Source organism: Pan troglodytes, chromosome 10 (assembly GCF_028858775.2).
Source record: "Pan troglodytes isolate AG18354 chromosome 10, NHGRI_mPanTro3-v2.0_pri, whole genome shotgun sequence".
Classification (NCBI taxonomy): Eukaryota; Metazoa; Chordata; class Mammalia; order Primates; family Hominidae; genus Pan; species Pan troglodytes.
In genome coordinates this window covers 55,822,319-55,846,172 of record NC_072408.2, presented here as the reverse complement: position 1 = coordinate 55,846,172, position 23,854 = coordinate 55,822,319, and the positions used below count along the sequence as shown (strand labels likewise).

The 23,854-nt window shown below is 35.9% G+C and overlaps 1 protein-coding gene across 2 annotated transcripts in view; it reads right to left on the bottom strand.

Moving 5' to 3' along the window:
• SLC2A13 (solute carrier family 2 member 13) overlaps positions 1–23,854 on the bottom strand; it is a 337,234-nt gene that overhangs the window by 267,337 nt on the left and 46,043 nt on the right. For both annotated transcript variants that reach the window (XM_522353.9, XM_016923641.3), the window contains exon 2: positions 11,632–11,791. In XM_522353.9, coding sequence (XP_522353.3) covers positions 11,632–11,791 — 160 coding nt within the window. The remainder of the gene's footprint in view (positions 1–11,631; positions 11,792–23,854) is intronic.

The window sequence follows — 23,854 nt, the reverse complement described above, 5'->3', positions numbered from 1 at the left end:
AGAACATTTCCATAATTCCAGGAAGTTCTGTCGTACCCCTTTTCCAGTCAATCCCCATTGCCGTAGACAACCACTGATCAAATTTCTGACCCCATTGCACATTGATGAACTTCATATGGAATCATGGGGAATGTACTGTTTTGTGTCTAGCTTCTTTTAATAAGCACAATATTTAAAAAATTCATTCATATGGTTGTTCCTTCTATGTCACTGATTCATTTATCTACTGTTACCAGACTGTCTTGATTACTTCAGTGTTATAATAAGTCTTGAAATTAGACAGTGAATCCTCCAACTTTGTTCTTTGAGATAGTTTAGCAATTCTAGGTCCTCTGATTTTCCATAAAAAAATTCAGAATCAACTTTTCTGGTTGAATGAATGTAAGTGACGATAGTGGATATCTTTGCCTAGCAAACAGTCATAAGGGAAAGCATCATTTTTTCACCACTGAGAATAAAGTTGGCTGCAATTTTTTTGTGTGGATGTCATCTTCTACTCTGGTTTCCTGAAAGGTTTTATCATAAATGAATGTTATTCTCTCAAATATTTTCTCTGCATATACTGAGATGATCATACAGATTTGCCTCCATTGAATAATTTCAATATGGTGACTTGCATGGATTATTTTTCCATATGCTAAACCAACCGACCTTCCTGGGTCATGATTTATTCCCCTTTTACATACTGCTTGGTTCAGTTTTACTAATTTTTTGTTAAGGATACTTTTTGGTCTGAGTTCATGAAATTGGACTCAAATTTACTTTTCTTGTAACAACTCAGGCCCTAGTAATAGAATTATGCTGGCTTCAAAAACCTTATTGGGAAGTGTTTATTCTACTTTTATTTTCTTAAAGTTTTTGTTTAAGATTGAAGCTATTTCTTCCTCAAATATTTTATAGAATTCACCAGGGGCTGGGTGCAGTGGCCCACACCTCTAATCTCAGCAATTTGGTAGGCTGCAGTGGGTGGATGCTTAAGCTCAGGATTTCAAAACCAGCCCAGGAAACAAGGTGAAACCTCATCTCTACAAAAAATACAAAAATTTGCTGGGTGTGGTTGCATGTGCCTGTGGTCCCACCTACTCAGGAGGTTGAGCTGGGAGGATCCCTTGAGCCTAGGTGGTCGATGCTGTAAGTGAGCTATGATCCTGCCACTGCCTTCCAGCCACCTGAGTGCCAGAGTGAGACCTGGCACTCAGGTCTCAAAAAAAAAAAAAAAAAAAAAAAAAAAAAAAAAAAAAAAAAAAAATTCTATATGGGCCTGGAATTTGCTTTGCAGGTAACTTATTAATAATGATTTAGCTTCTTTAATAAATAAAAGGATACTCAAATTTTCCATTTTATGTCCACTTTTGGTAAGTTGTGATTGTCAAGCAAATGACCATCCCATCTAAGTTGGTAAATTTATTGGCACCAAGTTGTTCACAGTTGTTCAAATTTTTCCTTCATTATCCTCATAATGTCCATAGAATGACATGCCCTCTTTTATTCCTGATATTGATAATTTGTACTTTATCTTTTTATTCTTAATCAGTTTAATCAGTCATAGCCAGTTTATCAATTTGATTAATCTTTTCAAAGAACCAACTGTTAACATTGACCTCTGCTCTTTAATATTTCATTATTTGTTTTGTTTGGGTTTAATTTGCTCCTATTATTCTAGCTTCTTAACATGAAACTTAGATCACTGACTTTAAACCTTTCCTCTTCTCTACTGCAATCACTTTTAAGCCACATATTTTCATCTAAGCACTGCTGTAGCTGCATTTCACAAATTTTAATATATTGTATTTTCTTTCCATTCAAAGCTATTTTCCAATTTTCCTTCTGATTTCTCCTTAGACCCATGAATTATTTAGAACCTGCTACTTTAATTTACAAAGATTTGCAGCTTTTTCTGGCTATCTTATTGTTATTGGTTTCTAATTTAATTCTGCTGTGGTCAGGGGGCATATATTTCATTTATTTATTTAATAAATTATTAACATTTATTTTATACCCCAGGATATGATGAATTCTGGAGACTGTCTAATGTAAACGTGAAAAATAATGCATAAGGCCAGGCGTGGTGGCCCACGCCTGTAATGCCAGCCCAAGGTGGGTGGATCACTTGAGCCCAGGAGTTTAAGACAAGCCTGGGCAACATGGTAAAACCCTGTCTCTACAAAAAAAATACAAAAATTAATGGGCATGGTGGCATGTGCTTCTAGTCCTAGCTACTCAGGAGGCTGAGGCGGGAGGGTCACTTGAGCCCAGGAGGTCGAGGCTGCAGTGAGCCATGTTCATGCCACTGCACACCAGCCTGGGTGACAGAGCAAGACCCTGTCTCAAAAAAAAAAAAAAGAAAGAAAAGAAAAAGGGAAAGGGAAGGGGAAAGGGAAAGGGAAAAGGAAAGGAAAAGGGAAAGTAAAATAATATGTATAGTGCAATTGTTGGATGTAGCAGTCTACAAATGTCAGTTTTGACAAGGTATTTAATAGTATTGTACTGCTTTTTTATAATCTTTTATCTAGTTGTTCTATCATTGTTAAAAAAAGAGTTAAAAATTCTGCAAATATAAGCTCAATTTGCCCATTTTTTTATTGTGGTAAAATATAAATAAAATTACCATTTTGTCCACTTTTAAGTATACAGCTCTACAGAATTAAGTGCATTCACACTGCTGGCTAACTGCCAGCTGATAATTTTTGCTTCATGTATTTTGAAGCTATCTTATTAGATAAACTACACATTTTGTATCATTATTATTTTGGATGACTTGGCTCTTTTGTCATTAGAAAATGTCCTTCTTTATCTCTGCTAATACTGTCTCTCTAGAAGTCTACTTTGTGTGACTATTAATATAGCCACACCAGCCTTCCTATACTCACTTTTGTATATTACATCTTTTCCCAACCTTTCACTTTGAATCTAATAGCATTAAAGTGTGTCTCTTTAGACAATGTAGATCTGTGCCACATTTTTAGTACACAATAAGTTTTTACATTTAATGCGATTATTACCATAAATGGGTTTTAGGTATACCATTTTGCTATTTGCTATTTGTGCCATCTCTTATTCATTCCTGTGTTCTTAATTTATTGCATTTATTCAGCTTATCCAAATATTTTAAGTATTATGTTTTAATGCTCATAATGGCTTCTTATGTGTTTCTTTTTGTAATATATTCTAGTCATTGTTCTACAGATAAAAACATGCATCTTTCACTTATCAGTCTACCTAGAGATACTGCTTCACAAATATATAATTCCATTTACTGCCTCCAACCTTTTTGCTATTATCAAAAAATTGAGAGGAAGGTACAGAGATCTCCCACACACTTCCTGCCCACGTATGCATAGCCTCCCCAATTATCAACATCTTCCACCAAAGTGGGACATTTGTTGCAAGTGATGAGCCCACATTAGCACATCATTATCACCTACAGTCCAAAGTTTACATTAGGTTTCACTCTTGGTGCTATATAGTTCATGGGTTTGGACAAATGTATAATGGCATGTATCTGCCATTAAAGTATAATAAAGAGTATTTTCACTATCCTAAATATCTTCCATGCTCCATACATTCACACATTCTGTCCATGTTTTATAATGGTCATCTTCAGGGGAATTAGACTTATACAAACTGCTCTGTCATTACCAAACCATGTTTACATTTTCCTGGAAAAAAATCAGATAACTGAAGGTGAGAGCAATTTTTATTGCCAGCTTAAATGCCGAATATAGAGACTTAACCTAAAACATTCTGAAGATAACAGCAAACAATACCTAACAGCATTGAAGAGTTTGTAAGTATGTTCACTGCTACTAACTCATTTGATCCCATAAATAACATTGTATGACTGCTGGAACACCGGCTAGGTGAGACTATTAGAGCTTAGATAAATTAATTCATACGCTGTGAAAGCAAATCTTAAACATATTCTTCCCACCACACTGTAATATCTTCATGATAAACAGTCGTATTTATATCTTCAGCACTAAGGTATTTACTTTTTGGGGTTGTTTTGAAAAAGGGTCTCACTCTGTTACTCAGGTTGGAGTGCAGTGGCATGATCTTGGCTCACTGCAACCTCTGCCTTCCGGGTTCAAGATTCTCCCACCTCAGCCTCCTGAGTAGCTGAGATTACAGGCATGTGCCACTATATCCAGCTAATTTTTCTATTTTTTGGTAGAGATGGGGTTTCACCATGTTGGGCAGGGTGGTCTCGAACTCCTGACCTCAGGTGATCCACCCGCTTTAGCCTCCCAAAGTGCTGGGATTACAGGCATAAGCCATGGCACCTGGCAGGTATTTACTTGTAATGAGACTGTTTGCCACCAATTAATACATGTGTTATCTAAATCTATCATTCTTAAAATGACCACTGCATACTTCTATTTTTACGATAGTGATTGACTCATATTCTACATTTCATATAGAGCCAAGTACCACTGATCTATTAGCACGAAATTTTAAGAACACATTCTCCAGCATAAATTTGTTTAGAAATAACATCCCCATTTAAATATCATTCTGAGAAGCATCTTATTGACATGGATTTTAAAATTATTATTATTATTATTATTTGAGATGGAGTCTAGCTGTGTCACCCAGGCTGGAGTGCAGTGGCATGATCTTGGCTCACTGCAACCTCCGCCTCCCGGGTTCAAGCAATTCTTTGCCTCAGCCTCCCGAGTAGCCGGGCCCACCACCGCGCCCGGCTAATTTTATTTTTTTAGTAGAGACAGGGTTTCACCATCTTGGCCAGGCTGGTCTTTTTTGAGGCTTTCAATAAACAAACCCAAATCTAATGTGTTATGAAAGTGAGAGCAAAGGATTTCAAGTTCCATCCACACCCACCAAAGGCCGGCCTTCCCACTTCACCCCCAAACTCCCAGATGATCATCATAGCCCTCCTCCTAGCTGCTCTAACTTCTCACTCTTGTCCAAACATGACTGGTTCTTTCAGATGACAGGGCCTTTGAAGATTACATTTCACCTAGAATTTCCCTCTCCCTCACTGTACCTGGAATTCTTTTATTCAAAAAGCTCAAATATCTTTCCGTTGTGAGGCTAAGTTATTCATTCATCTTGGGAGCTCCCATTACACTATATCCATCATTTATTCAACAGACTAAAAAAAGTCTCTCTCCTATATTAGGCCATTAGAGGCTTCAGGACAGGAGAAGCACTTCTTATCCATCTTTCCATCTCTAGTATTAAATACAAGGCTAGTATGCAGAAAGTGTCAAGAAACTCTTTTTGAATGAATGACTGAATTATTTCCACATCAACTGATGACTCCAAAAGTATAACCTCACACCTGTACCTTGGCAGCAGCCTCATAAATAGGTTTCCTAAATCTACCCAAGAGGCGAGAGCTCCAGTTAGTTCTGGGCATCACTGCCATAGTGATCTTTGACTCCTGTCATGGCACACTCTGCTAAAAAAATAATAAATTCCCTTTGCCTGTAGACAGAAGTTGGACTTGAATTCATAGACCATTGGAATCTGGCTTCAGCCTCTCATGTACATCATCACTGTAGTCTTAATCCTCCCTGATCCTACCCCCTCCTGGTCTACACTCTGCCTCCCGTATCCAACTGTGTCCACCTGAGTCCCATCAGTTCTTCAAAACTCAGCATGTCTCACATTGTGCATGAGTCAGCCTCAGGATACTCAGGAAAATCTCTCCTATAGAGGTTCCCAGGACTAATATTTTGTATTTCTCATTCAATACCTATATTACATCAATTAAATGATGAAACATGAAAATGACTAGCACAACCAGACATTTAACAAATGGTTGTACATAGTTTAGTGAGGTGGAATAAGATAAGCCTGTTTTTTTTTTAAAGTAAATCTAGGAATAAGATGAGTAAAAATCAGCATGAAACAGAAAAATTTAGCCTCTCTGTATATATACCTATCCCTATTAATACAAATCACATGATGACTATATACTTGTAAACACAGTAACACTCATTTGAAAATCAGCATTACCAAAGAGAAAATAATGAAAGTTTTCAGGTTCCTAGGGAGGTATATTCTTTTGAAGGAGATAAATTTTCATAGGCTCAGAAACTAATTTTCTTTCTCTTATTTTTACCCTCAGAAACACATATAATTAATAATTTAATTTTTATCTATCTATGAAGTATATATATCCCTCTGTATAAATTAATACATTGGTATTTGGTTTATAACAAATATCTTTTTATGCTAACTAAGAGTCCCTTCCCTGGAGCCCAGTGAATTTTAGCTCAGTTCAATAAACATTTACTGAATATTTACTATGTTCTGCGCCCTTCCTAGATCTAAAAATGAGTAAAAGGTCAGTGACATTCAGGAGTTCCAAAATGAATGAGAGGAGATAGAAGAGTAAGCAAGTAGTTGAATATAATATGGTGAGTATAAAAATGGAGCTTTGTAGAAAGTATTATGAAAAGACAAAGGAACAGAGTTTCCATGATTCATGAGCAGAGATTTACAAGATGAACAGGAGCTGGACCAGAATCCCTGGATAGGGTAGGGAGACACTACAGGCAAAAAAAAGCATAAGGAGGAAAAAAAAAAAAAACTAGAAACATGACAAAGCAAGATGTGGTTGGTTTATAAGCGTGGGTATTATATAAAGTGGAGTGGGGGGCAACACTAGTTAGAAGAATCTTGAAAAGAATGCATGGATTGGGTACTACAAGCCATGATAAAGAATTTAATTTTTTTTTCCCTGTAGGAAATAGACAGTCTTGAAACATTTTACTAGTGGCATGCCCAGATAAGTTTTCTAGACAGATCATTCTGATGGCTAAGTTCACTTACTATATATTTACTGATAAGCCAGGATTTAACTAAGCAATTTTCAAAAAAGGATATTTTTGGTTGCTTGAAGTGTAGTGAGTAAATCTCACTATGTTCATGAAGTAAGATTAAAAAATATTAGCAAAGAAGACAGGTATGGTGACTCACACCTGTAATCCCAGCACTTTGGGAAACTGAGGCAGGTGGCTCACTTGAGGTCAGGAGTTTGATACCAGCCTGGCCAACATGGTGAAACCTCATCTCTACTAAAAATAAAAATAAACTATATATATATATGCTTCTCTGAGCATCAAGTTTTAAATCTGCAAAATGAGAATAACACCAATTCCACTAACCTGTCAAGATTTTGGTTAGGATCAAATGGTATTTGCTGCCAGATGCTGAAACTGTTCATCACTATAATGCAAATATATACATATGCAAAGAAAAGGGCAAGCAGCGATAGAACTTTATCATTAATATTAACTATCGAAACATCTCTGCCATCTTTGTCAACACTACAATATATTAGGAAAAAAACAGGTTATCCTCATGATTACTCATTAGAGAAATGCAAATCAAAATCACAATGAGATGCCACTTCACACCCACTAGGATGACTGTAATCAAAAAAGACAAATAACAAGTGTTTACTAGGACATGGAAAAATTGAAACCCTCATACATTGCTTGTAGGAATGCAAAATAATACAGCCACTTTGGAAGCAGTCTGGCCAGTCCTCAAAAAGCTAAATACAGTTATCATATGACCTAGCAATTCCACAGATAGGTGTATATCCAAGAGAAGTAAACGCTTATGTCTATCCTAAAATTTGTGCACAAATGTTCATAGCATCATTATTCATATAGCCCCAAAATGTTAACAATAGCTATCAACTGATGAATAGATAAACAAAATGTGGTATATCCATATTGTTATTTGCTATAAAAAGAAATGAAGTACTGACACATACTACAACTTAGATGAACCTTGAAAATTTGCTAAGTGAAAGAAGCCAGTCATAAAGAACCACATATTCATATACGAAATATACAGAATACATAAACCTATAGAAACACAAAGTAGATTAATGGTTGCCTAAATGTGGGGCAGTTTGGGGGGTTAGGCGGTGATGGCTAAGCAGTGCAAGGTTTCTTTTTAGGGTGATGAAAATGTTCTAAATTTGATTATGGCGATGGTTGCATAGCTCTGTGAATACACTAAAAGCCAAGTAATTGTACAATTTAAATGGATGAGTTGAATGGTGCATGAATTACATCTCAATAAAGTTGTTTTTATTAAAAAATCAAATCTTTAACAATATTTTCAAAATTTTATTTCCTCTTTCTTCATGAAGCCAGATGGTGTCCTTCCCAGTACAGAATGTACTATGATAATGAAGTGCCAGAAAAATAGCAACATTGAATCTGCTACTGGCAATTCTTTTTTCTAGAGAAAGTAAACTTCCAGTTGTTCAGCAGAAAACAATTTATTTCTATGATATCTAAAAAATAAGAGAACAGAAACTTTGATCCATCTGGCATAAAAGGTGAACTATAATGTTTCTACAACATCAAAATCTAAATTGCTTTTCTGTCAATCGATTTCATCTTCCATCTGTCTTAATCCAATCACTACTGTAAAAATTATCAAAAATTATGGCTGTCAGATTATAAACGCTTGAAAGCAGAACCATGAGGAAGAAAGGAGTTAGCTTTTGAATAAGAAGATTTGAATCTAATCTCTGCCAAGGCCAAGTAATAGCCATGTGGTCTCAGGCAAATATTTAACTTCTCTAAGCATCAAGTTTTTAATCTGCAAAATGAGAATAATACCAATTCCACTAACCTGTCAAGATTTTGGTTAGGATCAAATGGTATTTGCTACCAGACGCTGAAACTGTTCATCACTATAATGCAAGACCAGTAAATCTGGGACACTGGGTATTGTAGTATAAAATTAAATATTAGAAACTTGAGGTAGAGTTTCAGAAGCAATAAAAGCCAAAAAGGGAAATAAAACAAATTTAAAATATTCAAATTATTTGAAGACTGGGGACATCTAATGTGAAGATATATAAAAATATGAGTATGGAAAAGAAATTTTACATGATATATTTAGACCCACATTTTCCTTCAGATTTTTCCTTAAGATTTTTGAAACATATTGCTATAAAAGTGATGAGTTATCTATTGTTATAATTATGAATAAGTTATCAATTGTTGACAATTCCAGAGTCTAAAGTTAATGCTAAGGTAGCACTTCAATCTTTATTTGCTTATAACCACATTCCTATTAGCCCAGGAGTCAGATGAGATAAATATACTGATAAGGATACTAGATAACAGAAGACAATAACAGAGAAAATTCACCTAAAAAAAAGGAAACATGTTTGCATGTGTACATAATTAAATGTGTATTCATGCAAAGAATAAACTGGGTTCAAAACAATCTGGTTGTTAATACTTTGGTCTATATATCAACGGGAGTTAGTTTTCCCATACTCTTATTTTATTTTTTCATCCCTAGGCAATCCAGTATTGCCAGAAAAATAAACATGAGCATGCTAATTGGCTTTACTGCAAATATATGTCTCCAGCTTCAGCTGGGATTCCATGGTTACTTGGAAATCATGTGTTGTCCCTAGTCTTTTCCTTCTCTTGCTTCCCACAGCAGCAATACACTTTAAATCTTTTTTTCTCTAGTCTTCTGCCCTACCATCTTGAAGCATCATTCTTGCCAATAAAGAAAACAGATAACACAGAATGTTGATTTTCCCTCAGCCTCTCTTACAACATCGATAGTAGCATCCATCTTTTACTCAATTCATCAGACCAGCAACTAACAATGTGATTCTTCATTTATTATCTGCCATGTGCCAAGCGCTACGCTAAACACTTTACATATAATAAGTAATTTGGATCCCACAATAATCTTATAAGTATTTCTGGTTCTACTTTATAGAAAAGTGAAGCTCAGAGGGGCTAAATGACTTGTTTGGGGTTCTTAGCTAATCAATGGTAAAAAACAGATTTGAATCCAGGTCTGCCTATGATGTCTCCTTGCCTCTGCAAGGGGGTTTCAGGCTTGTCCCAACACCTCCGCTTTTACACAGGCACACCACATTCATAAATGTATTGTCACTACTGTGAGATCTTTCTCTTTCCTAACCAGGACTGAGAAAAGATTTCTTAATTGTTATGTGTAAGTGAAAAATGTGATTTATGCAACTATACATGCTATGCATTTGAATATATCTATATTACTTACATTAATAAAAATTTTTAACAAAATATAAATTGATGATTTAGAACTTCTTAAAGACATGTAAGTTGAAAGACTGACTTCCATTGCATTTACAAGAAAAACTCAAAATACCAGGTTATACTGAAAACAGTTATCGTCTTTCCTCTTTCTCTTCATCTACTGAGTAGAAAAAAAAAAAAAAGAAGAAAGAAATTTCCTGCTTCAGTTTAGCAACATCTGCAGACACAACAACCGTTTTTAAAAACTGTGTCCTCCCCTTAATGGTCCTTACAAAAGTAGGCCCTCATTAGCTTCAAAGAGTTTTCTCACATGACTTTTAATTAAAACTTCACCCATTTAGGTCTTTAATGGCTCATCCTAAGCCACAAGGTTTATCGTGCTTCTTACAAGCAGTTTAATTCCCTGGGTCCACATCATATTGCACCTTTTTCTTTCTTTCTTTTTTTTTTTGAGATGGAGTCTCGCTCTGTTGTCCAGGCTGGAGTGCAGTGGTACACTCTCAGCTCACTGCAACCTCCGCCTTCAGGGTTCAAGCGATTCTCCTGCCTCAGCCTCCCAAGTAGGTGGAATTACAAGTGTGTGCCACCACACCTGGCTAATTTTTGTATTTTCAGTAGAGACAGGGTTTCACCATGTTGGCCAGGCTGGTCTCAAACTCCTGACCTCAAGTGATCCGCCCACCTTGGCCTCCTGAAGTGTTGGTATTACAGGCGTGAGCCACCACACCCAGTCCACACCCTTTTTTCTTCTACTGTTGAGGATTAACATCAACACTGTAAAAGCCATGCAAACAAGGGTTTGAGTTTATCTTGTTGAATATTCTATTCCCCAGTATCTACAGAGAAGTAAATACTGAATAAATATTTGTTCTAATAAGTAGACGCAAGAAAACAAGATAGGCAATATTGTATAATCTCTAATGCCTTTTAATAAAATTTCTCTGGAACAGTTACATGAGTACTATAAAGATATCAAAATCCAGAGCCCATAATATCTTTTAAGCTTTAACATAAGATTTTGTTTTAATAATAGTTTGTATTTATTTTAAAGCAGTTTTAAAACCACTTTTGTCATTTATTGATTCAAAATAAGCCAAATATCAAGGAATAATTTGTATATTTTAAACTCATGTATATCTTTTTATAGAGGTATATTTTTATCTTTAAACACTGGGTTTCTTTCAGATCAAAATGTAGTTTCCAGAATGCAAAAAGGATGTTAGTTATATCTGTAGTTCATAAACAGCTTGTCAATCATTGTAGAATTCACGAACTCCATACATATTTATCACTGCATTCATTTTTAAACAAATATTGCAAAAGATTGCACACAGTGTGAGAAATGTCACCTAAATGCTAAAAAAGCCCTGTAAATATCAATTCTTAATGGTAGGTTCCTTGTCTATCATCAAAATAAATATCAGCTTCCTGTCCACTCTCAGTTTTGCTGAATGTCACCTACTTATAAATTAGCAATAATGATTCAAAACACACAGCTATATTTTGACTATGATTTCTCAATTTTTCTCCCCTTCCCCAAAATCAAGATTTGAAAAATTAAATGTAAAAAGTATTTACAAACCTCCATCCATCCTTCTGGAGATAACTGAAGGCTCCATCAACAACACTTGCAAAGAACTGCCCTCCTGTGATGAAGAGGGTATTAATGGTGACTAATCGGCCTCTTAAATTGGGTGGTGAGACCTCCGCAATGTACACTGGCACTGTCATAGAAGCAATGCCTATAAAAACAATGAAAAGTAAATGTGAGACATTTACTCAAGATTTCTGTTGCAATAAATACTAATGCTAGATTTAGGCATACACTTACATATATGGGCTTGGTTTTCTACTTTAAGCAAAGGTTTACCACATATTTAAGATTTTGTTCATAACTAATTTGGGGCTACTGCAGACAAGTAAAAATGTATGTGAGATATCATTTTTCTTATTATCACTTGAAAGCCTACAAATGAAAGCACCCCTAAAGACCTAAGATAATTTCAGAGTGCATATAAGTATGCTTTATAACTTCTTGAGGACTAAAAATAGCAAAAAAAGTTCTCTAGATAGAATGATTACGAAATATTTTTAGTCTATATGGAAATGTAATCAGACAATAGTGAGAATAAAAAATTATCTTAGGATACATATTAACTATTCAAAGACATAGTTAGATGCCAGTAGATTTACTAAACTTTTAATTGGTTTACTAATAAGAAATTCATATAATAAATCACCTTATTCGATTGGCTAGGTATACATTTCAGAATAAAAGAGTTTTACAGCTAAGGTGTATTTGGTTATATTAGCTTTAAATTTTTTTCTATCTGAAATTAATGCAGTATTCTCTATGGCAGTAGTTCTAACTTCACTGATAACCAGAATTACTCATGTGACTTTTTTCTTTAAATAAAATTGCTCTTACCTCACCCACCCCAGACCTACTAAATAGAAAACTACAGAGGTGGGGGATGAGATTGTCCTTTTAAAATTCTCCAGAGTGATCTTGACACTTACTGTGTATTTAAAAACCTAAAGTTGTATAGTACAGAACTTTAAGCCAATCCAAATGATTTCTTAAAGTCTCACCCTCTTGTGGCCCCTGCAATTTCCATGTATGTCTGATTATTTAGTCTATTTTAGTATTTAGCATTATTTAGCCTGTTATAGTATTCAGCCTTACCCAAAGGTTGGACAGATATTGATTTGCTGTATCTAATCAATACTTACCAAAGCCTCCATAAAAAAAAAGATTGCCTAAAAAATTTAATGTTTATATCTCTAGATACTATAAATCAATCCTTAGATTAAGCCAGAACATCAATAAAATGAATAAAACAGATCTATATAGAATTGCTTTTAAGTAATTGCTTTTTAACGAATTTATGATGGCAAAAAAACAGCTTGTGTTGAAGGAATCAGTACTAAGAAAGCTGTTGCTGTGTTTTCTGTACAAGTGCTGTTGAAGGTGCTATTTATTACATTCCATACAGCAAGTGACATTTCTCTATGGTCTCAGTAACTGTAATAGTTGTGGTTTTCTACAAGTGATTTTTGTTAGTTGATGGCTATTATAAATTGCAGCTTTTTTTCATTTCCCTTTTTATGTACACAGTCAGAAAGGCCCACCTCCATCCAATGTTTTGGACTTCAAGGTATTATTTTGTGACCCAAACTCTCTCCTAATGCCATAACAGTTGTAATTTATCCTATTACAAGTGTATTTTTCCTCTATTTTTATTTGCTTTGTTACATCTTCGAACAAGGCAAATAAATACATAAATGAACAGATAGGCAAGATTTATTTAAGTAATACATATTTATTTGGGAAAATTCACTGTATTATTGCATAACTACTGATAAGTAGTTATTAAATTTGCACACAAGTCAAACCATTAAGTCTCAGAACTAGATACTAATTTCCACCAATGTTGTTTGCTACTGTAGTGCCTGTCAATAATCTTACGACTTTGAGTTTCATAGAATAATAAGCATGTGCTAATAGACACAGTATTAACAGTCTTCACAATTAAATCATCACCTAAGCAGCTGAAGTTTCCATTTGACTGCTAATCAATTTAATAACACAGACCACCCTGAAATGCCCTCATCTAACTTGGAAAGAGGAAACAAACATCTGCTGCAAATGTTGACATGGGATTTGTATATTCTCTTTAGTTCTTTTACTATTAGAACATCTCAAACTTTCATAATTCAAACAATAATTTACAACTTGGATTTCTTTTTCTGCTATGGTCTGACTATAAACAGGAATTTGGTTGTTCTCTTTAGACAGAGATCTTTATTTAGCCATGTAGCCCCAGATTTGAGCATGGGAAATCAGGACTGTGGTTTTAGGCAACACATGCTCATAAAAAACACATAGATTTTACTTGACAGAAATGCAGGTATGTCCTCAGACCCTGATAAAGTTCGATTATTTAAAACAAACACCAGAGCTTTGAAAGTAATACGTACTGACAAACGGTAAAGACTGAAGACAGACTCATTGGATTTGGAGTTGGAAAGAACCATAAAAGACCTTCTGTCCAATGAGTGCTCAGGCTGACTTAATACTGCAACAACTACCTACATTCAGCAGATATTTTATAGGGACTAATAATCTTATTTAATCCTCAGGATATCCCTTTAAAGGGCATGTAATTATCTCCATTTTTCATACCTCAGGTCACATGATGAGTAGGTAGAAGAATCAGAATTTAAAGCAGACAGCAAGATTCTAAAACCCAATTTTGATGGCACAAACTATATTGACGGATCATCATAAGTAAGGGGAGGCTCTGGAACCAGTGGGTTTCAATTCCAGCCTTGCCACTTATCAGCTGGTTAAGTTTGGACAACTTACTTGACTTTTCTGGGTCTAAAGTTCCTCATCTATAAAATAGGAAGAATAAAAGTAACTACTTCATAGGAGTTGAGAGGATTCAATGAGTTAAGTAAAGCACTTAAAATTGTGCCTGGCTTACAGAAGGTAGTCAATAATATCAGCAATTATTTTTATTCTTATTATCATCTCTAGTTATGAGGCATCCCAATTCTTTCTACAGTAGGTGACAGGATTATAAGGATGAGTACAAACAAATAAAATAGGGTCCCGGCTATGAAGGAAAGTACACACAAGACCTACTCACAAAAGCATACAATCAAGTAAATAACTTCAAAATAACATGGTAAGGGTCATAATAAAGCTATACACTGGATTCTACTGTGGCAAGCTGACAATGACCAGGTGGTAGTTGGAAAGGTTGGGCAGACAATTCTGCACAGAACATGAGCTTAAATCCTTATATGAAATGACACGGGGTTTTCTGAGAGATAAATAGAAAATGTGAGGCGGAATATGTGTGCAGATAAGATGGGAGAGACAGAGGGCGCCTAAGTCATGGAAGCAGCATCCATTAATCAGTGAGTATTCATCAGACACTGGATCTGAGCTGGGCACTGTGTTTAGCACTTTGGAGACAGTGCTGTAGGAGAGAGACATGAGCTCTGTTCTCATGGAGCTTAGGGTCTGCTAGTCGAGTGGGATGGGTATTGCCAAAGGGGAAGTGTGAGGAACATCAGACCATAGCAAAGGGACCGGCCCAGCCTGAAGAGTCAGAGGGGCCTTGGATAGAAGTCATATTTAAGCTGAGATGTAGTGAATAACTAAGTGAGAGTAGGTTGGAGATAGGGGAGAGTTGGGAGGTACTGCAGACAATCAGATCAGCTTAGGTAAGGGCCTTCAGGCAGGACGAAAAGCATCCTGCTGAGGAAGGGGTAGCGGACTACTTTTAGAGAAATGGGCAAGGATCAACCACAGTGTAAAGGATCTTAAAGGCCAAATTAAGGGCTCAGTACACAGAAGCCTCTGAATAGGCTAGAAGAGGAAGAGGCATGATCAGGTTCATGACAATCAGATCAGCTTAGATAAGGGCCTTCAGGCAGGAAGAAATGTATCCTGCTAAGGAAGGGTTGGCGGACTACTTTTAGAGAAATGGGCAAGGATCAACCACAGTGTAAAGGATCTTAAAGGCCAAATTAAGGGCTTAGTGCGCAGAAGCCTCTGAATAGGGTAGAAGAGGAAGATGCAGGATCAGGTTCAACGATCAGGATCAACTAGATCATTCTAGTTGGAGTATGGAAAGTTGATTGCAGGGAAGCAACACGTACAGTGGCAGCAATGGTGATGGACTGAAATGAAGAGATTTGAGAATTATGTCTTTGGTATCTAGGTTAAAGAGAATATGAATAGGATGTGAAGGATAAGGAGAGAAGGAAGCTGAGGATGATGTTTTGATGTCAGGAAAAAGCAACTAGGACCATGATGGGCACTTTGTACAAAGATAGGGAGGGAAAAAATGAAGTTTGAGTACAAGATAATAAGGTCAGGTCATAGAAGGAATTGAGTCAGAGGCACTTTGTGAAATATAGAAGTAGATAGTAAGTGGCCTGCTTGATGGTGTGCTGGGAATACAGATTATTTACATGTGAGTGGTCCCACCCCCTCCCTGTTTCCCCTACCCAATAAGGTCTTCGCCAGAATAACCTGTCTCCTCCTTTATCCTCAAGGGAGAATTTGGTGTTTGTCAGTCTAGTTCTTGAGCTTTTATCATGCTAAGCAAAAAAAGGGTGGAGAAAAGAAAACATGGGCAAATCATACGGTATGTAGGGAGAAGTTAAGAGCAAAAAAGACAAAAAACAGTTGTGAGTGAGAGTCTCGGGGTGAGTCTGGGGAAAATGGGAGCCTGTAACAAAGGGAGTAACCCTTGAGCGGGGAAGTGAGGAGATGACAGCGATTTTAAGAAATAATGCGATTTGTATGCTACATGCTATTATATTCTTCAAGAGAAATAAGTTAAGAGCAGTTCTGCCTTACTATTGCTTTTAGTTGCTGGACTATATTTCTTCAAATGCAACATCAAACTGACATTCGGCCAGGTAGGGCTTGGGAGTTACACAACTAGGTGGAGTTCAAAGGATGGTCCTATGGGGACAATGCGCATAACTGAAACTACGGAAATGGATAAGATCACTCAATGGCATAGGAGAAAAATGCTTAGAATAGAATCCTGAAACAGTCCAACAATTAAGGGACTAGGAGGGGGAACTGAGAAGGTTCATGACGAGCAAATATCTACCTTACCTTTCAATACTATGTTATTTTTAAAGGCTTTCTATTTTATCATTTTGTCTTATCATGTAAAATCATCCTATCAGGCTGGGTGCAGTTTGTTCATGCCTATAATCCCAGCACTTTGGGAGGCAGAGGCAGGTGGATCATGAGGTCAGGAGATTGAGACCATCCTAGCCAACATAGTGAAACGCTGTCTCTACTAAAATACAAAAAAATTAGCCAGGCATGGTGGCACATGCCTGTAATCCCAGCCACTCTGGAGGCTGAGGCAGGGGAATTGCTTGAACCCGGGAGGCGGAGGTTGCAGTGAGCCAAGATGGTACCACTGCACTATAGCCTGGCGACAGAGCAAAGACTCCATCTCAAAAAAAAAAAAAAAAAAAAAAATCCTATAAACAGGCTGGTGGAACTGATATAATTTATTATCCCCCTATGAAAGGTAATGATGCCCAGCCCCAGAGACAGATATAAAGAGATTTTCAGAAAGCCACATGGCAAGTTAATGTCAAAATGGGTCTCACAGATCTAGGTCCTCTAACCTTTGTAATGTGCCATTCAAGGGCTGGGTGTCATGCCTATGTGATCCTTTGGAAATGTCTTAGAAACATTTTATTTTTGACCTTACTTTGACTAGCATACATAAACTTCTAGGGGCAAAAGAGTCTTCTCTCTTCCCTGCCACTATTGCCTGCTAAGTGACTTACTGCCACCAGACATCATGTTAAAGAGCTTGGAACAATTAGTAAGAAAAATGACAACTGAGTATGATTAATTGTATAATTTGGGACTAGGCAAGTTTAAACCTTAAAACCGCTTTATGAAACTGGGAAAGTAGGAGGATCCATGCTCAGTCTACTCACATCTGCCCAATACGCACATGTTAAGCACAGGGCCTGTTAACAACTCACCTTGCTGTTAATAAAAGCAACCCATGCAAACTACAATTTATGGATTTCTAAACATGGAGCTCACTTGTGGAAAACCTTGAACATGAAGGCTTTGTCACCCCAAAATCTACTTTCCACTTTGGGAAAACAAATGGAATTTTGTCCCTCAACAAAGCTCATTATTCTACTTAAGAAGGGATGGTTAAGTAAAACTACTGCTTAACTTTAGAGTCTGTTTCAAATCACTATTATGTATTTGTGTAATTCAGCCCTTGATTTATATAAGCCACAGAAATATTCAAATAAATGAGCAAAAATTTCCCCTGTTATTTACCTAAAACCTGTTTTAAAGAAAGAAAATATATCAAGGCTCACATTTTTGCTCTGGTACTATAACTCAAAGATGATGATTTGAGATCTTCAAAATGAAGAGTTACGTGCTTTAAAAATGAATGTAATGAATAATATTTAAATATGATTTAAATATTTAAACTTCAGGAGAGTTCTATGAAGAGCTTTTGATTTCTTTCCTATTCTAATCACTAACCAAATAAAATAAAAGCCTGATAAAGAAAAAACAAGTTATTAATAGTCCATACTAAACTCACACATTGAAATTAACATAAGGAATATAATGGTATAAATTCCTATTAACAGCTTATTAGAGTAAACATAACCACAAAAATCCATGTTGGTGTTATTTCTAAATATTTTGAAAAAGCTCAGTTTCTTAGAAAATTTCCTACAAAATTATAAGATCTACATCAATGAACACTCATTATCGCACTTGGCTTGAGAAGTTTCACCAGAAAACTGCATCTCAGACACTGCAGTGCGACCGGATTCACACACTACCACACTGCCAAGCTGATTCACCATCTCAACAGCACAAAACGCTCTGGAGTGCAGAAGTTGGCTTTCAAAAACGGCTGGAAGCCCTTTTAAAGGCCTGAGTCAGAAGTATAAATACTTTCATAACCAAATACCATTAGAAAATCCTGTTGTGATAGATAAATACCCATGAATCACAGCTGTCTCTCAGCATGATAAGCCAGGCAACAACTAATTAGCTTCTTAGAAGCACATGAAGCTACCTTTTAATAATAATGCTTCTTGAACAAGAAGGATTATGATGTTCTAATTTCATTTTGCAAATTATTGCTTTATCATCTCTAAAGAAATACTTTTAATAAAAAGAAACAGAATCTGTCAAAGGAATCAGAATCCCTCGCTGTGGTTGTTTTGGTTTGGCTGTCTTGCTCAGGGCTGATATGTTTACATTTTTTCCAAACAGTCAAGTATCTATGGTTACCAGGTTGTTAACAATTTAGAATTCAGTTTCTACTTTTTTCTAATAAGGCTTAAGACACTCAGAAAAGATGCTGGGAAACTTCAAAGTGTACAAAATACCAACATAAAATGCCTGTAACAGAAGAGTCAGGTTATAAGAAAGATTCTCTCTGTGGAGATAACTAGCAACGTCAATGGTCTACAAACTTAAAGAGCTCTTAACATAGTATCACAAACATGTCATCAGCCTTTCAACTCAGTGAAGTCTCCCATGGCTAAAATGACCACTTCTGTTAGATTGCTTGAGAATCTTCTATCTGTCTATGTCCTTTTTCACTGGTAACATCCCAGTAGAGCCTGTATCACGTTTGTCTCTCCAAGCAGGACTACAAGCCTGTTAATGGAATGATCAGATTTCACATATCTTCTGTACTATAAGTTGCCTAAGTGTCAAGCCTAAGGGCGTAGACTAAGTTATTGATTAATAAAAAGTTATTGATTCGTACTATGGAATGCATACACAAAACTATATTCTTTTAAACTAGTGTTAACTGATTGGTTTTAACTGATTGGTTTCCCTAATGATATTCATTAGGGAAAATTTGGAAACTACAGGTAAGAAGTAAAGTGAATAAAAATCACCTCTAATCACTCATAGATAACCACTGTTTAAATCTGTTTATAACTGTCAGTATTTTTTTCTACAAATCTATAGTTTTCACTCATACAGCATTTTCCTTCTCTTTAAAATATTCTTTTCCAAAAATGGTCTCAAACTTCCTACATAAGCTAGGCAGGTACCACAAATATAGGAGACCAACTGAGTGGAAGATATTAAGCTGCTTGCATAACAACTAAGGTACAACACACTCCACAGGCCAAAAAAAAAAAAAAAAAAAAAAAAACACCAGCCAAACAAAACACATCTCTACAGAGCCACATACAACAAACCCTGGTTTGGCACCCTTATAGTACAAAATCATTTTAAATAACAGTATAATATTCCGATACTAAGATATAACTTATGTAACCATTCCCTTCTTATTCCATACTAGATTCTTACATACACATTAGAATGGGAAGCCTGTAACTTTCAGATACTGGAAATAAGTTCTGCTTTTTGGAGAGAGTATTCATCAATTAAATTAAGTTTAAGAATAGTAGTGTTATAAAGAGAACAACACTGGATGAGAAAGGCCAGGGAAAAACACAGAGAAAGAAAGAATTTCTTGACTGGAAGTGATGGCAAAATAAGAAATTGATATTCAAGAAATTTCCTAAAATAGATTTAAGAGGTTATAAAAACATGGGAAAGATCACTGTATGAAGTGCTACATAAGCAGAAGCAGTATGCATTTCCACCTGAAAAGTGGAATGCACAAAGGTTAATAAGAAATCAATATGCTTTCCCCAAGGCAGTGAATTTAACAAGCAGCAGCATAAGTGGTGCTTTGTCATATTTAACTCTATGTGACATCTAGAGGCAAATGTTCTAAGAACAACAGTGTGGCCTAAATCAGAGCTAAAAGGACGTGAATCACCTGAATACAGATGATAATTGCATAGGTGTCAATGAAATGCACAAGGAATATGTACAGAATATGACTAGCCCAGGACTAGAATTTAGCTGTAGAAATGCTCATACAATAAAGGGCTGAGGAGTAAAATAGAATAAACTATTGAAGGAAATACTAGAGTTGCAAAATAATAAATGAACACAGTCTCCACCATTTTTTTAAGCTGTTCTTTTTATAAGATGATTTGACCTTGCCTAAAAAGCAGAACCCGGGAGGTGGAGCTTGCAGTGAGTCGAGATCGCGCCATTGCACTGCAGCCTGGGCGACAGAGCGAGACTTCGTGTCAAAAAACAAAACAAAACAAACAAACAAACAAAAAAAGCAGAAACGAAGAGCCATGAGGAGGGAATCAAATAAAAAGACAATAGACTAAAATTAAATAGGGAAATGAGTAGCATAAGGAAGGACTGTAAAAACACACGAATTTAATAGCAGAATACATAATAATAACAAAAGTAAACCCCATACTGGACACAGTAAAGAGTAGAAATGAAGCTGTGTGAAGCTGAATCAGAAGTATAGAACATCAATTTAATATGCTCTCCATGAGCAGAAAGCAAAGGAAATTGCAATGATAAAAGATATTGTTGAAAAAGAAACCATTATAAGAAAAATAAATGAGCTCAGGTATGGGCGCTAAAGCTGGAAACATCCTATACAATTTTCTGATTTGCAAGGTTAATAAAAATTGATTTAAAAAAAAATTTATGGATGGGGCAGGAAGAAAAAACAGCTTGTCCATAAAGTAATAAAAAGTAGGTAATATGAAATGACATAGAGCACCAACTACAGATATTTGAGGAAAAATTATTGTGACTCGAGTGTTTTATTTAATATTTTACTTAATTTGGACTACAGAAATCCAGGTAAATGGGTACACTGCTGAGCATTTCCTTAACCATTTTTCCAGTGGTTCTTTTTTCTTAGTTCTAAGTAACATATTTCTTGAGCTACACTGATAGAATTTCTTGACCTCTCTGATATCAACTTCAAAGCATTAACTGGTCTTTTTCTGTTCTAGCATGTGATAACAATGGCTAAGAATTTTACGCAGTTGGAACACTATGCCTGAATAATTTTTATACAAAAATTTCTACTTATTTTTTCAACATTCAAAGAGGCACAGTTTATAGAGCAACATAATGTCCACCTTAATTACCAAAGATCTCTGTTAATTATTTCCCGTGTCTGAAACTTAGACTGAATGGTCCTGGCCTTTAAATTTTTAAGTGGTAAAAATAATAAAAGCCACCCACCAACAGATATTATCTTCATCAACCACTTACAATATTATCTTTCCATCTAGGACATACAAATGTCCCTATGCTGCTTACACCTGAAAATTTCTCTCTAGATAGATAGATAGATAGATAGATACATAGATAGATAGATAGATAGATAGATTTACTATATATATTTTACTATAAATATATAGTAAAATCTTAACCAAGTAAACATGCAGAAGAAAAAGGCATGTTTTTAAGATCTACAAACAATGTCACATAACTTGTTTTCCCAGGGTCTTCGATGATAATCCATGGCAATCATAGTCCTCTAACTATAGTCAGTTTTCCAATGTTTGAGGAAAAACACAGCCAAATTAACCTTCACTTTCCCTTATTTTATAACTATAAAATAGGGAATTATTTTCTACATGCATACCTTTTGCACTTGATCTTCCAAGATACTTTTAAATTAGAAAATAGAAAAGTTTGTTACAGAGCAATGAGAAGAATTAGAAATTGCATTCCTAAAATGAAACAAAAAGTCTGTTTTTTGGAGCTCTAGTTCTGTATCACCTGGCTTTCATCATAAAGCTAGATCTCACTAAAGATAAAAGGGAATGGACTGAAAAAAAAGAGAGGGAACGTCATTCGATTCTCTTTACCATGCAGCCAAAATTATTTTAATGGACTTAATCAATTTCATATTTTGTTCTTCAGTAAACCAGCTATATACATGTAACTCCAAATTGCTTAGTTCTTTGAAATGGCAGGCACTAATTATGGTGAAATATTTTACAACATTTGAACAAACTTTTTCCTGTAGGGCTGAAAAAGATTATATAGCTACCTAACACTTACGAAGGGTGATAAGCAAGATGCCGTAACTATGGCTCATAATATTCTGAGAAACAGACTCCACACTATATGACAAACACTTCATGAACGAGTCAGATGACTGTGAAAAGGGCAGTATCATCTCTCTTAGGCTGGCTTTAGAACAAGTTGATTAAAATAAACCCATGTATTACTCTCCATGGCTAATAAACATCTTTTCACTCTACTTGTAGATCTAGTGGCAGCTGTGACTCAGCCAACAGAGCCTAGCTCTTGTACAAATTAGCTGGCATGAATGCTGGCATTATCACTTATTTCTGCTGCAGTAACTCTGAGACACTGACACAGCCAGAATAGAGGTAGTGATTTTCTTTGACATATGATGAGGTAATATAACTTTTGGCACTGCTGCTACTCAATGATTTGATTGTAAAACACCTAGCTTCATTGTCTTATCCTTTTTTATTAGATTTTTACAAACTCTCCATCTACAAGTATGCTAATGGCACATTTCAATACATTTCATTTATACAGAGTCAATACCCTATGCCAGAGGAGACAGAGGAAGTAGACGGAAAACTGGATGACAGATAGATAAGACAGACATATAGATAGATAAAATAGATACACATTGAGTATGGAAAACCTTAAACTATTTTTCCTCTGCTCTCACACCACAACAATCAACTTCTGACCAATCAGCTTCATGCTGGTGTTCCCAAACTCCCCCTTTAGGTTTGATTTCTTTGCTAGAGCAGCTCACAGAACTCAGGGAAAGTTGTTTACTGGTTTGTTCTAAAGGATATGATGAAGGATATAGATGAAGAAATACATAGGACAATGTATGGGGAAGGAGCACGGAGCTTCCATGCCCTTCCTGAATGTGCCACCCTCCAGGAACCTCCATGTGTTCAGCTAGTTTCCTGGGCCTTTTATGGAGACTTCATTGAAAAGGCATGATTGAACCATAGATAACCATGTCAAAATGTGATCGGACAAAAAGGGTATGACCTTACACTAACAGAATGAATGAGGAAACCCAGAAAGGCCTGTTAGATTCTTCTTGACCCTTCTGTGTGGCATTCCTTCCTCCAAGGGTATAGGGAGGATGCTCTCTGGACTGGGGGCCTTATAATTCACAATGGAAGATTAGAGTCCTGTCTTGGACAGTGAAAGGAGATCAAGAGAAGGCCAGGGAGAGAGAGATTCTGTTTCCTGATCCTACTTCTGGGGCCCAAAGGGCCCCAATATTATTTTTAAAAGACTGTAACAAAGGTCTATGGGAGTTGTAAGCCAGAAATTGTGGATGAAAATCTATATCAATGGATGGATGGATGGATGCATGGATGGA